At 34.8% G+C, this 16156-nt stretch overlaps 1 protein-coding gene across 1 annotated transcript; it reads left to right on the top strand.

Moving 5' to 3' along the window:
* The first annotated feature begins 5849 nt into the window (after positions 1-5849).
* Positions 5850-11247, top strand: LOC149216134 (putative cysteine protease RD19B). Its single transcript, XM_089392709.1, has 4 exons — positions 5850-6352; positions 6438-6557; positions 10103-10346; positions 10797-11247. The coding sequence occupies exons 1-4, from the start codon at positions 5882-5884 to the stop codon at positions 11060-11062; spliced, it is 1101 nt and encodes a 366-aa protein (XP_089248835.1). The 5' UTR covers positions 5850-5881; the 3' UTR covers positions 11063-11247.
* The last annotated feature ends 4909 nt before the right edge of the window (positions 11248-16156 follow it).

The following is a 16156-nucleotide window of genomic DNA, read 5'->3' as shown; positions in this document are numbered from 1 at the left end:
GAGAAGCTCGAATTATGTTGCATGGAAGGACCGCATGGAGGTAATGCTGGAGGATAATGGGTTGAAGGAATTCATTAATAATGATATTTTGAAACCAACAACATCTGATGCAAGGGATCTAACAGAATGGAAGAAGTGTGTTGCTAAGGCGAGGAGGATCATATTGGAGGGAGTACGAGACCATATTGTCTCTAATATCCATGGGAAAGAGACTTCGTATGCAATGTGGCAAGTGCTGACATATTTTTTTCCAGAATATTAGTGACCACAGGAAGTTGGCACTCAAGGAAAAACTTCGAAATATCAAGATGCAAAAGAATGAGACTATTTCGTAGTACCTGAGCAGATTCACACAATGTCGTGATGAACTTGGTCAAGTTGGTGTTACTGTAGCAAAGGATGATTTGGTGAGCCTAGCCCTTATAGGCCTTCCCAAGAGTTAGCAAAACTACCAAGATTCGATGAATGGAAGGAAGAAACTACCAAATTGGGAGCCCCTATGGTCCGACTTGGTGCAGGAGGTAATAAGGCAGAATACCAGAGATGGGACCTCATCCAAAGAAGAGGAAGATGACTTTGCATTAGTCAGCAAAGGAAGGAAGGCCAAGGGGAAGAAGTCCCAAGGTGAGGCTAAATCCAACCAATAGGGAAAGAAGAAATACTTGTCCAAAATCAAGGGCTTTCACTGTCATGAATTTGAGCACTATGCCACGAAGTATCCACACAGGAAGTCAAGCAAGAAGTAGAATGCAGTAGCAACAATAGGTGAAACTTTGGCTTCACAGTTCAAGCTTGACTTCATTCTCATCGCATGCATGGCGATCATAATGATGGGGAGCATGTGGTACTTAGACAGTGGTGTCTCGTTCCACATGACGGGGAATAGAGAATTTTTCAATGACTTGGAGGAGAAAGATATCCAAATGAACATTGAGTTTAGAGACGACAGAAGGTACAATGCGATCAGGATTAGTACAGTCACCTTTCAGAGGGAGTCAAGCTCCCCTCTCAGACTCAAGGATGTGATGTTTGTTCCGAGTCTAAAGAAGAATCTTATCTCTGTTGCAGTTTTGGAAGACTGTGGATACGATGTGATCTTCAGCAAAGGAAAGGCATTCCTGAGACACATAGCCATAGGATAGGTGAAGCAAATTGAGGTTCGAGTCAAGAACCTATATGCACTTGAGGTAGAAGATGCATGCAAAGCCTTGAGGAGCAAGGCAAAGACTAGAGATATGGTGGTTGAGAGGGAGCATATTAAATCTCTCAACATGCAGACTCAGAAGAAGCCTTAGGAAATTGTGAAGAAGCCACAAATGGAGAAGCAGACAGGAGGTAGAGTGGAGACATCCACTCAAGTAGAGACCTCCAGTAGGGGGAGAGTTCAAGCCAAGTGGGTAGAGGGAGCACATGCAACCATACCTCCAGGTGTGAGGTGGAGCGATGTAGATCCTTAGTCCAAGAGTTGTAGAAATTTGGGCAAGGTCCATTGAGGCATTCTCCTCATGGATCATTACCTTGCTACGTGGGCCCATAATATTCAGTAGCAGGAGGATCAATGCCCATCATATATTGAGGAGTGCAGAGGAGTGTTGACAGCAGAGCAGGAGGCTCAGTAGAAGAGTCATCAACAACACAATTTTCCTAGTAGACAGTTACATACACAGTTGATTCAATGTTTTTTTTAGGATTCTCAATTGCAAATGTTGCAGTAGCAACAACAACAGTGAGAAGTGTTGCATGTAGTACATTCCACAGGTGCAGGATAGGGGTGGTTGGTAATCCCTTTCTTGCTGAGAGGGAGTGTTGAAAATGTAGCAAGAAAGTCTCAATTTTGATTTTTTTCCTTAATTAAAATTGAGAAAATTTGAATTTCTACATCAACAAACAACTTGGAGGAGTTAACTAAGGTGACATAACACTTGTCACTCAGTTAAGAACAATCAATTTGAGTTAATAAGTTGAAGTTAAATTTACTTGAGTTGATTCCTAAAAAATAGGAGTCTAGCTCAGCTGATTCAAGTTAGGGACATGAAGTTTAGTTGTGTGTAGCGGGTTCCTAAATTTCAGGAGCCTACATTGAGTTAATTTCAGTTGTAGCAATTTAATTCAGTTAAATTGAGTTATGGTCAATTAAACTAGTTCTAACGGTTGGAGGAACTTATGGAAGGTCAAGTTGTGGAAGTGTAACTTCAACCACATTCAATGATCAACCAATTAACTAATTGTGGAACCTCAACCACACTCAATGATCAACTAGTTAACTAATCAATCAACCTAAATTAGCTCATGCATGTAGAGAATTCGAGTTACCCAGTTGAGATGGAGATTTCAAGGCAATGTACTATTGCTTTAGATTATTCCAATGTGTACAGGTGGTGCATGCAGTCAAAGGAAGGAGCTAAAGGAATTTTGCAATCTAGAAGAGGGAATTTCCTAATTAGTAGTGGCCTAATTCCTAGAGAAACAATGCAAGGAATTAGGATCTTGAAGAGCTTTAAAATTGGCTAAGTGTTGACGCAAGGAATTAGGAGCTTGAAGAGCTTTAAAATTGGCTAAGTGTTGGGAGGAGTCAGTCAGTTGGGCAAGGGGATAGACTATACACTTGCAGGGTGTGCTCAACCTTGAGCAAGCATTGTATTTCGTCGCTATTCTCTGATTAATGCAAGATAGATAATAAGAGGTTTTGAGCAGTTTCTTTCCCCTAGATAAATCTTTGTGCATGTATGATGTTTCCTTTTGTATGTCTATGATTCTTGTTCTAGATGGTGAATTAACTTCTGCAAAATACTAACTAACCTTACGTTGGGTGACCAAATCTCTAAATAACCTTATGTTGGGTTGGTTGTGCTTACCAATATTCACAAGTGAAGGTCTTAATTTGAGGTAATTTCTTACTTTACCAAGAGCTTGGATTAGCCCCGACTTTCCAGCTCATGATGGCTCTGTTTTGTTAACAACTTTAACAGGACGTATTGCGAGTCACTTTGTGAATCTTCTATGACTATATATTAGCTCTCACACAAAAAGATTCAAATCTCAAAATTGTCACAACAAATTTGGTTATTTTTATGTGGAAAATTCATTTGAATTTTATTACTCTAAATAGGCTACATTAGGGAAAAATACCTTGGGAAAAAGCATGGGTTTTGGGAGTCAAAATGTTTACCTAACACAAAAAAATGACTAGTTTATTACCAATGTAAATTGACTAATTTACAACCAACAATAAATTGACGAATTTACCATTACCTCAATTTTATTTTAATTAATATTTTTTTTCAATACCATGGGTTCTCATAACCCTCTAGCTCAAAAACCATTGTAACATGAGCAAGTCAAATTTACCTTAATTATCCAAGAAAAATTAATAAAAATAAAAATAATAACATTATTACAAATAATTATTTATTTTAATTTTAATTTTTACATTATGTTTACATATCTCTACCATAAATATTGATTTATTTTTAATTAATTAATTTATTTAATTTTTACATTATGTTATCTTACACATCTCTACCATAAATAATAATTATTTTTTATTTTATTTTGACAAAGACAATATTTTGTTACACATCGCTACCATATTGGAAAGAGTGTATCTCACAAAATAAAAAATATATTTATTAAATTAAATAATTCTTATCTTTTATATTATTCTATATTAAAAAAATACATAAAAATATTATTCTATACTGTCATAAAAAAATGTATAAATGTGATCATAAAAATACATAGGTGTAATCTAATTTATAGACGAAATATAAAACCTTAAATTCATTTATACATTTAAAAATACATTTTAAATAATAAAAAAACACCTTTCTTAAAGTTATTTAAAATTTATTTCATCTCTAAATAAAACTACATATATATTACTCTACTTAAAAAAAATACATATCTGATATTAATATAAAAAAGACACTTACATCAAATTCACATAACTCCACAAGTCAAAGCGAAGAGCACATATTGCCGGTTTGATTTGCAGAGAACATAAATATTAGTTATCTATATCTTAACTTATTGTGATGATTTATATAATTGGATTTTTAAATTTTTGACGAATGTTTTTACCAATCTATAGTTTGTTTAAAGTGTAGTTAGTTAGCTAACGCCAAGCCTTGCCAGGATTTTATGTGTCAAATTTATTCGAAAAATTACGTTACACATTGATATAGGAGTATCAAAACTCAAGAGCATCTTATGTTGTTAAATCAAAATTTAATGAATTTCAGTTTAAAAAAATAACATTAGAAAGGGGTATGGAAATAGTTTTTTATGAGGGTGTTATAAGTTTTTTGTTTTTTGTTTGTTTTTTTTTTTGAAAGGGAGATGGTGATATTTTTTTATTTAAAATATGTTTTTGAATAGATAAATAAAGTGAGTATTATAATTTTTTAGTATTCTCAACTCAAACTTATTATTCTAACAAATCTTTATTGGATTTCAAATAAAATTGATTAAATTTAAAAAAAAAAAAAAAAAAAAAAAAAAAAAAAAAAAACTATCTATTATTTAGACTATACTTGATTTTAGGTGTTAAGTTTATTTATCAAATCCCACAAAGTGAGATTGGATTAATTAGACATATTTTACCATGAAAATATGAAATAATAATTTAACAACTTTTATGTTTGCATTCTAAAAAATTGATAAATTTAAATTGGTTATTAAAAAATAAAGTATCATATTAAAATTTATTTAAACAAATTTGAATATATATTAGTTATAAAAGACTCAAAGACAACAAAAAAAACAAAAAACTTTTATTAGCTAAATACTTTCTCACATAGATTCGACATCAAAATCAACTAAATTTAAATAAAGACACTATTAATTCTCTAATATTGGAAGTAACAATGTTAGTGTTAATATGGCATTTCTCATGAGGAAGTGTTTGTGCACACTTGTAGAAAAGTAATGAATAATTCATGTGCTCAACGTATGTGCATTTATGTGCATGCATGGACAATATTGACAAATTACCCAAATTAAAAGTAACAATGTTAGCGTTAATTGTATTTATATGACATTTCTCTATAAAGTAAGATTAGATTAATTATTATGCTATGAAAATATGAAATAATACTTTAACAATTTTTATGTTTACATTCTAAAAATTTAATAAATTTAAATTGGTTATTAAAAAATAAAATATCATAATAAAATTTATTTAAACCAATTTAAATATATATTAGTTATATAAAAATTCTCACCGCAACAAAAAAACAAAAAACTTTTATCAGCTAAATACCTTCACACAAAGATTCTCACATCAAAATCAACTAAATTTAAATAAAAACACTATTAATTCTCTAATAACTTATTAAAAAAACAACTTTTATTAACTAAACAACTTCTAACAAAGATTTTACATAGCATAAATTTAAAACTAAATAATTTAAATAACAAAACTATTAATCCTTTACTAACAACCCAAAACAAACCAACTTTTTATTAGCTGAATACCTTCTTCACAAAGATTCTACACTCACTAAATTTAAACCAAAATAATTTCAATAACAACGTTACACACCAAAAGAAAACAGAGGCCATGGCGTAATCCCTAAAAAGAGGCATGAAAAATCCAAGACATCCAATGGCATCCTCCCCAAGGCACTCAACAGAAATATGGTGTGGAATGGTAGTTGTAACGTGCACGCTATCTTGACCATGATACCTGATATTTCTGGGAAACACTACATCATCCGCCGTCACCGACCCCATGATGTTGACCTCTCGACAAATTAATAATCCCAAACTCGCAACCCCACTTTTAACCCGACCCCTAACCTCCGATTAACAATTCCCAATCTCTTCCATAAATCCGGTCCAAACATTCTCATTCCCATCCATTATCTGTAATTGCTCAACAATGGGATCCTCCACGCTGCTGCTTTTGGCTCTCTGTATTTCCTCTGTAATTTGCCTTTCCTCGGCCATAAGGCCTGACGATGACCTTATTCGTCAAGTGACGGACGAAGTAGATTCAGATCCACAGATCCTCGATGCTCGGAGCGCCCTGTTCAACGCTGAAGCGCACTTCAGGCGCTTCATCAGGCGCTACGGTAAGAAGTACTCGGGGCCGGAAGAGCACGAGCACCGCTTCGGTGTCTTCAAGAGCAATTTACTAAGAGCCTTGGAGCACCAGAAGCTCGACCCCCAGGCCTCCCATGGCGTCACCAAATTCTCTGATTTGACACAAGAGGAGTTCCGACGACAGTATCTAGGGCTCAGGGCACCACCGATCCGAGACGCCCACGATGCTCCAATTTTGCCCACAAACGATCTGCCGGAGGAGTTCGATTGGAGAGAGAAGGGAGCCGTGACCGAGGTTAAGAATCAGGTTTGTGTTTGGGTCACTGTGATGCTTTTTTGCTTCCATCTCTGACGGTGATTTTGACGGTTTTGACATCTGTTTTTTTGGGTAGGGATCGTGCGGTTCCTGCTGGGCTTTCAGCACAACCGGGGCGCTAGAGGGCGCGAATTTCCTGAAGACGGGGAAGCTGGTGAGCCTGAGCGAGCAACAATTGGTCGACTGTGATCACGAGGTTAGTTGTTTGTTTTTGTGGCTTTTGTTTTTATTTTTTTGCGGGAGGGGGAATTTGTTCGCTTGTTTGGAGGCGGGATATGTTTCTGGTGGTGTCAGATGCTAAGTTTGGCTGGTCTTTAATTACGCTTAATTTGGGGAAAGTGGAATTCTTATGTCTTGGCTGTATGTGAGGCAATGATTGGTTTCTGTGATTGCTGGCTTGAGTGGTTGGATGGGGAATCAGTTGTAAGCGGACACTTAGCACCAAACAATAGATAGGAATAAACTCATGGTTGGGCAGAGAATCAGTTGCAAGTGGACACTTTTGACCGAACGAAGGGACAGAATCATATCTGAACTTATCGCATAAATGAACTCCGGCACCTAAGGGTGTAGGACCCTCCCTATATCTAGGTTAAAAAGAGCAGAGCAGGCTAATATGGTAAAATAATTTTGGTTTTTGTTAATTTTGGTTTTTTTATCACTAATATGTTCGTACAATTGATGTTATCGCCTTGTGGACTATGATAAATAATAGTAGTTGTTTTTAGTGCAATTTTTTGGAGGTTTTGCTGGTGGGTTTTTCTGGTCAAATTTTCTCTGAAATCTAGCAACAATTTATTGAAATCACAAGCTTGATGGGTAATCCCTTCACAATCAAAGTGTCCTGGGGTTTTTGAGGGTGCTGAATTCAAATATGCAGTTAAAAAACCAGTTTGAATAACACAAAACAAGATTTCACTTCAAATTTTTCCCCCTGATTCCGGCACAGAATCTTCAAAAAGTCACACTAAAGACAACTCCTAAATAATATGGTAAAATAATTTTGGTTTTTTTTCTTCTGGTTTGGTTGTTTGTCTTTATGGTTTTATTAATTTATATCACTGAGCTGTTCGTAAAATTGATGTTATTCTTTTGAGGTCATTTTTTATGTTATTCTTTTGAGGTCATTTTTGGCCCTTTGTGATAAGGTAGGTTCAGGAACCCATCTTCATAGACCAGGGAGAGCCCCTGCTCTGGCTAAGTTATAAATTCGTGGTATATTTAACTTAATCTTGGACCCCACCCAAATTAAGAGACATCAATTATCTTGTGGACATTTTTGGCCCTTTTGGCCCCTTGTGATAAGGTTTAGGAACCCACCTTCAGCTCTCGCTAAGTTATAAATTCCTGGTATATCAAGCTTAATCTTGGACCCCACTCAAATTACTCAGTGGAGTCAAGGTTCTTGCTAAGTTATATATTTCTGGTACATCTGCCTTAATTTTGACCTTGCCAAAATTACTGCTAGGTTATAAATTCCTGTTATATCTTGCTTAAACTTGTACCTTGCCCAAATTACTCTATAATAGAATAGGGGCTCTTGCTAAATTATAAATTTTTGGTATATTTGGCTTATTTTTGGACCTTGCCCAAATCACTCCCGTAAATTATTGTGGGGTCTTACTGAGTTATAAATTCTTCTCGGTATATCTGACTTAATCTTGGACCATGCCAAAATTACTGCTAAATTATATATTCTTAATATATCTTGCTTAATCTTGGACCTTGTCTAAATTACTCCAATAAAATTTAAATAGAGTCTAAGCTTTTGCTAAATTCATGGTATATTTGGTTTAATGTTTAGACCTCACCCAGATTACTCCAACAAATTATGATAAATATTTTTATCAAATTCATAATTGGATTAGAATTAAAATTAATTATCAAATTCATAATTGGATTAGAATTAAAATTAAAAATCAAGTCCATAATGTTAGTACACTCTTCAAAGATGAGGAACCAGTATAATGAATGCAGAAAATGATTAGTGGCAACATCAACCGCATCATAGATCTAGATTGCTATCGACCAGTGAAAAAATCTGCCTGATGACCCCCCCGCTGAATCCTGGGTTCGATGGTCATTTCTGTCAATCGGGAATCTGGTTTTTCTTTTTCCTTTTTCTGAGCCGTGTTATTTACCTGTTTATGAATTATGTTCTTTAATTTTTTCAATTTAGAAAGAATAACTTATAAGTGAAGTTAGCGGAAACGTACTGAGAAAGGCTTCTGGAAAACTCGTTTCCTGTCGTTACCCTTTTCTGGTTTCTGATACTTGTGGACATAAAGGGGCTATCTGTGTTTTCAGAGTCTTCCAGAAATATCGTTTGTGTTCTGTTATGTTTGTTTTGATGGTGTTTTGTAATGGGGAATCCACTGAATTCGTCTGTGGTCACATCATGTTGCTTACTGGGGTGTTTTGAATTTCATCAACCCTTGCTTCTGATAAATTCATTTGAGTTTAGCAGGAAGTTGAGGTCTTCCAGATGTTTTTTTAAAAGGCAAAGGTGTTGTTGCTTGCTGTAAAAATTTGCAAAAGTTAAACTTCAAGAAGGTGGAATGGATTTAATACGTTATTGAATTTGCATTGATCTAGCAAAGCGGCATTGAATTTTACACCTTGATTTTTTGAGTTTTGTCGGTAACTATTAAGTCTAGGTTTATTATGATGGATATACGCTTAGGGTGATTCAAGTATAATGATAATTTTCTTTTGTAGTAAGCTGTTGCCAGCTGCTTCTATGTTAGGGTTAATCTGGTTTAATTTCAGAAACTTGAAATAATTACTCGTGTGTTTCCATTTCATTCGTTTTGTCAAGTGTTAAAGTCTGTGATTTCTAAACATTACAGATATGTCATCCTGTCCATCCCACTTGAGACTGCAGCTAAGCCCCCAAGGCCTTGAGCATCTGTTACATGGAAAAATTTATTTTAACTTCTTTCCTTTACGATGCATAAATTATTAATCTTGAAATCAGGTGCTGCAATTTATATAAGCATAACTTTCCTGTTTCTTATTTTGAAACATTTAATAAATTCCATGGGTGTATATGGTGAACGATAATTTCACTGCTGTGTTTTCTTCCCGTTTTAGTATGTCCTAACAGGCCAAGGAGTTTTGCTGAAAGTATCGACCCCTATCAGATGGGGTCTTCTAAAGTCTTATTGAAAGTATCAATCCCTATCAGATGGAGTCATCAGAAATCTTATTGAAAGTGTTCACCTCAATTAAATTCGAAGTCTAGAAGAAAGTATTCAACCCTTAATTAAGACCTTCCAATCAAGGCCTTCCTGAAAACCATGTACCCAAGCCCATGAAGAGAACTTTTCAAAGCTTAGAAAATGCCCCCATTGCCCCAACCAGCAGAGGCCAAGCTTCTTAAAACCGTGTTGATCATTATAATGGATTTCTACATGTACAGCTCTAGAAACTTAATTTTCTTGATAATCAGGTGGAGAAGGGATCCATGCACCCTACCGTGTTTGTTCGTAAACAAGCTGCAATTTTTTTGACCATTCATTCATGTTGCATAGGGTTTAGCTTGTTTGAGAGATTACTTAGTCCATGCGTCTTACATTTTGAAAGCCTATTCCCTTCAACTTGAGGTATCTTACGATCTAAGGAACCAATTGCCAGACATGATATTAGCTTTTTGGCTGCCTGGTGCTTTTCGGTGTTAAAATTTAATCTCCACTTGTGAGTTTTTTCATTCCTGAGTTTTTATATTTTGTGACCCTGCAGTGCGATCCTTCGGACGCAAGATCATGTGATTCTGGTTGCAATGGTGGGCTAATGACAAGTGCTTATCAATATGCTCTGAAAGCTGGTGGATTGGAGAAGGAAGAGGACTACCCATATACTGGAAAAGACGGAACTTGCAGCTTTAACAAGAACAAAATTGTGGCACATGTTTCGAATTTCAGCGTTGTTTCTATTGATGAAGATCAAATTGCTGCAAATCTGGTGAAGAATGGACCTCTATCAGGTATTCCAAAATACGTACCTATTTTTTTTTTTAGTTTCTTAGAGAAATATTACACTTTTATTGCAGAAACCCTATGCAATGCAATTTAATAAGCATCTTTTGTCACTTATTTGTATCTTTTAACATTACAATTGTGCGGAGTTGTGAATAATCTGAGATGCATAACAATTATGAAACATGAAGCAGATTATTTATAAAGCTATCTATTCAAAATCTTGATAAGATCTCTCAGTGATCAATCTACGTGGCAGAACATTGACATTTGATGTACTCTCAATTTTTTTGTTGGAAATCTTGACCCTTGTGGACATTAGAGAATTCTGGCCAGAAAATAAAAAACAAGAATCTGGTCTGATAACTCGGTTGATTTTGGTAGTCACTTATTCCATGTGGATGCATGGATGTTTCTCTATCAAATATATGCTGAGGGTGTCACTGTATCGTTTGCAGTGGGAATCAATGCTGCATTTATGCAGACATACGTAGGAGGTGTATCTTGCCCATACATCTGCAGCAAGCGCATGTTGGATCATGGTGTGCTCCTGGTAGGATATGGTTCTGCAGGCTTTGCTCCGATTAGAATGAAGGACAAACCCTACTGGATCATAAAGAACTCATGGGGACCTAACTGGGGAGAAAATGGATTCTACAAACTTTGCAGGGGACATAACGTTTGCGGAATCAACAACATGGTTTCCACTGTTGCAGCTATATGAGCATTCAAATTAGATCAGTTTCTTGTATATACCTGTTTATTTAGACTTTGGTTGAAACTATGTTGTTGAATGCACATACATATTCAATATACATTGAATATACTTTATTCAAGTATACTGAAGGATTTAAGTATTTAAAGGATTTACAAATGAAGCACTCTGATGAATACTCTTAAGAATATTAATATGGTTTGTGGTTCAAAAAACTGCCAGTCAAGGACTTCAAACTCTGGTTTCCAAGTTTGTTTGAGGTGATGTAAATATGGGAGTTTATGATTTGTATAATATGGGAAATTGTCGAATCACATCAGAAGTCTAATAGAACATGTTAATTAGAAATTAAATCACTGCTATCACATGTTTGTTTGAGGTTAGTTATATATATATATATATATATGAATACTCAGGTTACGTTTATTTATTTATTTTGAATGCTCTTACTACGTACTGTAGCACAGGGATACTGTAAGATACTATGGATCAAACATCCTTGAGTTAGAAAATATGCCTCGGTCTTTTTAAAGTAATTGTGAATGATTAGAAGAAATATAGCTTTTTAATGTACTACTCATATTCATGTCATCTGACCAACATTTGACCAACTTACTTTTTCAACCTTGGACTTGGTAAGCTTTTAGAGGCATCATATTTTTTAGAATTTAAAATGCATCTAACATATAAAAAATTGAAGCATTTCGCTGGAGAGTAATTGAGAAGAATATTAGTGTGAAGCCAATACCAGTCAATCTACCCATATAAATACTAGCGGACCTGCGGGGCATTCCAACCATTTATTTCATTAATCTCTGCTTATGTGGTGGTAGAAGACTTGCAGGGCATCCTAACTATTTCGTTACTATTTCGGTATATGCCTATGTAGTAGGAGCACACAATCCTACTAGTTATTATTGACATCACAACCCTCTAATCATTTTACTCGTCACCAAGCACAATGATTATAACAATACACTAGTGATAACGTGAAGTTCAGCGATTGATTGGAACTTTCGCTATCCCTTCTAATCGTTTTGTTTGACCATTAATTATTACAGGTTTCAAATGTACGTGCTTTAGATTATTCCCTAGATAGAAGTTTAATGATTTCACTTTTCCATGCCGAACAATAAATTGTTTATAATATTTTTAACATGAGCAATAGGAATCTGAACTTGCCACAGGCAATAATTTTATGAAAATTGCCCAAATATTTGGGATTTAGTTTTGAATGAAAGGGAGAATGACTAGATGTATATGATTAGTGCAAGGTCTCCCATGTTATTTTTAAGAATATGTAATCATTTTTTCCAAGTTGTCTATATAAATAATTGTTTTTTTCCAAATTAGTGGTCAAGATTATATGTTTCTTTTCTTGCCCTGAAGAAAAAGCTTTATCCATTTTGAAGATCGCCTCCGCAAGGGGATTAAAGAGTTCAAGAAACAGGCACCCAGAATTCCGAGTTATCTGAATTCTGAGTTATGTGCTTTCACGGGTTTCACTTTTTATATTTACAAAAGACTTGATTAGTTATGTGGAAGATTGATTGAGTTGAGGGGCTCATTCTACATCTTTTCTCTTTTACAGCCCAGTATGATGTGTAATCCTATCTATCCATCATCAAAATTGAAAGACTTGAATAGTTATGTGGAAGATTGATTGAGTTGAGAGAGGCTCATTCTACATCCTCTCTTTTACAGCCCAGTATGATGTGTAACCCTATCTATCCGTCATCAAAATTGAATTGAAAGTTTGCTCATATTCACCAAAATAATAAAATTTTTGAAAAATCTAAAAAATTAATATACAAAATATTAACCAAAATAATAAAATTTGTAAAAAATCTAAAAAATTAATATATAAAACATTTAAATAATATTGACTCATACAAAATTTACACCCAAAAATTGATTGATTTAAATACCATTGATTCATTGCATATATTATTAGATTTAGATACCATTGTTTTATTGCAAAAAAATTAGATTTAGATACCATTGATTCATTGCATATATTTTTGTTGCCTAAGCTTTCTTTCTTAAATTTATATACATCTGAGATTTTTCATCATCAGAAAACTGAATGACCTGTGATAGTTGGTCGCTCGAGCACCTTTTGGAAGGATTAGTCAGTACCTGGTTCGGAGCGGGGGAAGCTCAACCGTTTCTCCGCCTCCATGAAAGTTCTCCCTTAATGTTTCTTTTGATGATGCTCCACCGGTTAATGTTCGGTTTTGACTGGAACGCGCTTGTTGTTCCCTGTTTCGTTATATGTATACATTTTCATGAAAATACACAATCTCCTTAGCTATGTGGGATTTGCTTCTAACCCTTCACCAAAGTGTGCTTTTCCATCCAGCGTTCTCCATGATGTCAGCTTGACTTAAGTAATCCACCCCGTCCTTTCTCCATTTCATAGCTGTGTTGGCCATCGTCTTCTCTTTAGTTTGCAGATTGTTTCATGTGTCGGAACTCTGGCTCTTGAAAGCTTCGTGAGTATTCACTCGGCATCCTGTTTTGGAGATTTTTTTCCACCTAATCAAGAAGAAGTCTACAATAGCGAGAGTTGTTGCCTTATAGCAGAAACATACTTCACAACTAATTTTAAAAATCACCGATAAACTTTGAATTTATCAAACCTCATTCGGAGCCAGGAAATCTTAATCTTCTCGTATTGAAATTTATTTCCTATAGCTTTGGGCAAGAGCTAACGGAAATACTATAGGGCATTAAATGCTTGGCTATATGCGCTTTGTTAGCTCTTTAACACGTGGGTGCGTATTTTTTATTTATCTATTACTGCGTGCATATTAAAGAGCAGTTAATGAGAACGCATGTAGCTCGACATTTAATACCATATAATATGCCCGTTAGCTCTTGCCATAGCTTTAGAGCTGCCCCACCATCCTCGAACTCGAGTTTCACTCGAGCCGTTGTGCTTTAGCTATTTCTTTTTCTTTGTATACATTGATTGGAATCCCCATTTCTTAAACCATGCGGCGTTTACTCTTTACTAAAGGGTTTTTTTCACGAGTGTTCTTAGTAATGCCAGCCTGGCTTAAATCATCCTTACCCTCTTTTTCAACTGTCGGCATCGTGTTTGTTTAAAGCTTCTTTAGACTACGCCCACCATTTTATTTGAGCGGTTTTCCCGTCCTTTATAAAGCAAGCGATCGCCGTCATCTTTGTGATATATTCTCAAGATTTTGATGTGTAATAAGTAAGTTTTTGTTATTTAAAATAATTTTTTATTATATGTATAATTTTTTTTTTTTTAAATTGAGTTATATTTTTAAAATTCATCATTTAATGATTTATAAATTTATAAATAGTAATTTTTTTAAGAATATTTATTTTAAGTTAAAAATATTTTTAAATTAAAATATTATCCTAATATAATTTTATTTTATTATTTTTTTTAAATGTGAGGATATGATATTGTTGTTTTTCTTTTTTTGTCCATTGCCTCATGGAAGCTTCATGGTTCTTTATTGAGTTTTTCGATCTATTTTGGATTTGGGCTTCATGGTTTATAATGATTGTTGCTTTTACTACTTAGATATTATCATATCATATTACCAATCTAAGTTAATTTTCACTTATAGTTGTTTTACAATGTATTTTCCCAAAAAATTATTAGCGAATTGTTATATTTTTTAAATGATTTACTTAAAATTTAGAAGATGTCTCAATCTCTACGTAAGTTCCAATGAAGAATTAGTAGGAGAAGCCCTACTCTCCCCAAAGACCTCCATCAACCCTCTCAAGCTATGTTTCATAGGATGAGGAGCTCTTTGAAAGTGATGTTGCTCGCGAGAATTAGTAGGAGAAGCCCTACTCTCCCCAAAGACGTCCATCAACCCTCTCAAGCTATGTTTCATAGGATGAGGAGCTCTTTGAAAGTGATGTTGCTCGCGAGAATTAGTAGGAGAAGCCCTACTCTCCCCAAAGACCTCCATCAACCCTCTCAAGCTATGTTTCATAGGATGAGGAGCTCTTTGAAAGTGATGTTGCTCGCGATAACTAGAGATATTCACGTTGAGCACATTGATAAGGATTTAGAGTTGGGGACTTAAAAGTCAAACAAAGATGCATTGATTAAAGTTACTAGAAGTGTAATGAAATAGATAGGCATGGTTCTTCCCTAAGGTGGGGTATAGGATCCACAAGTGTTGAAGGTGGTCTCTCGGAATTGTAGAGGACGAGGGAATGAAAAAATATCAGAAATTAAAAATTTGATTAAAGAATAAAAACTCCTACTTTTACTCCATTAAACTAAAATAAAAGGGGGGAATTTAGAAATAATGAAAAAGTGTATGGAGAGGTAGTGAAGCCTTAGGAACAAGCTCAAAATGCCTAGGAGGGTTTTGCACTCTTTGACTTTTTAGTTTTTCAAAAGCTCCAAGAATGGAATTCTCCGCATTGTTTAGCCTTAACCTTGAGTTTCACTCTTTATGATCCTTTATTTTTTCAAAAGCTTCAAGAATGGAATTCTCCGCATTGATTAACCTTAACCTTCTCCATTTGCCTTTGTAAAAGGTGTGTTCTATTATTGTTTATATGTTGGTCTTTTTATCAAGACAAATTGATTTCTTGGAATTTTTTATCATAATATGGGTGACCCAACTCAATCCTCTAGTCTAATTTTAATACAATACCCTTTGGAGAAAAAAGGTGGATCACAAGCCATGTAGAGAACATATGGAAACTCTAGTTATACATTTGGACTGGCTAGATATCAAACTAACTAAAAGAAAATTCATGCGGAACAATCAAAGGGTTGGATGAAGGAACATGATGGCAGAGGCTAGATAGGTTTTTTGTAAGTAGTGAATTTCTAGTTCAACATTCTCTCTATCCTCTAGAGCATTGTCTTGGGGAAGCTCAAACCACAAGCCCATTGTTTTACAACTTCATGAACTAATAGATTATGGCCCTTTTCCATATTGGTTCAATCCTTTTTGGATCTCTTGAAAAGGCCTCTCAGATATTATTTCCAAATCCTAGAGCATTTGGGTTGTTGGGCCCCATATCTATGTTTGGGAATAGAAGATTAAAGTGGTGGAAGGAACCTTAAAAGTGTGTGCAAAACAAAAGTAT

Source organism: Pinus tabuliformis, chromosome 1_1 (genome assembly GCF_031772625.1).
Source record: "Pinus tabuliformis cultivar Carrire ecotype Pingquan chromosome 1_1, CPIR1, whole genome shotgun sequence".
In the NCBI taxonomy this organism is placed as follows: Eukaryota; Viridiplantae; Streptophyta; class Pinopsida; order Pinales; family Pinaceae; genus Pinus; species Pinus tabuliformis.
This window is presented reverse-complemented; position numbering and strand designations above follow the sequence as displayed.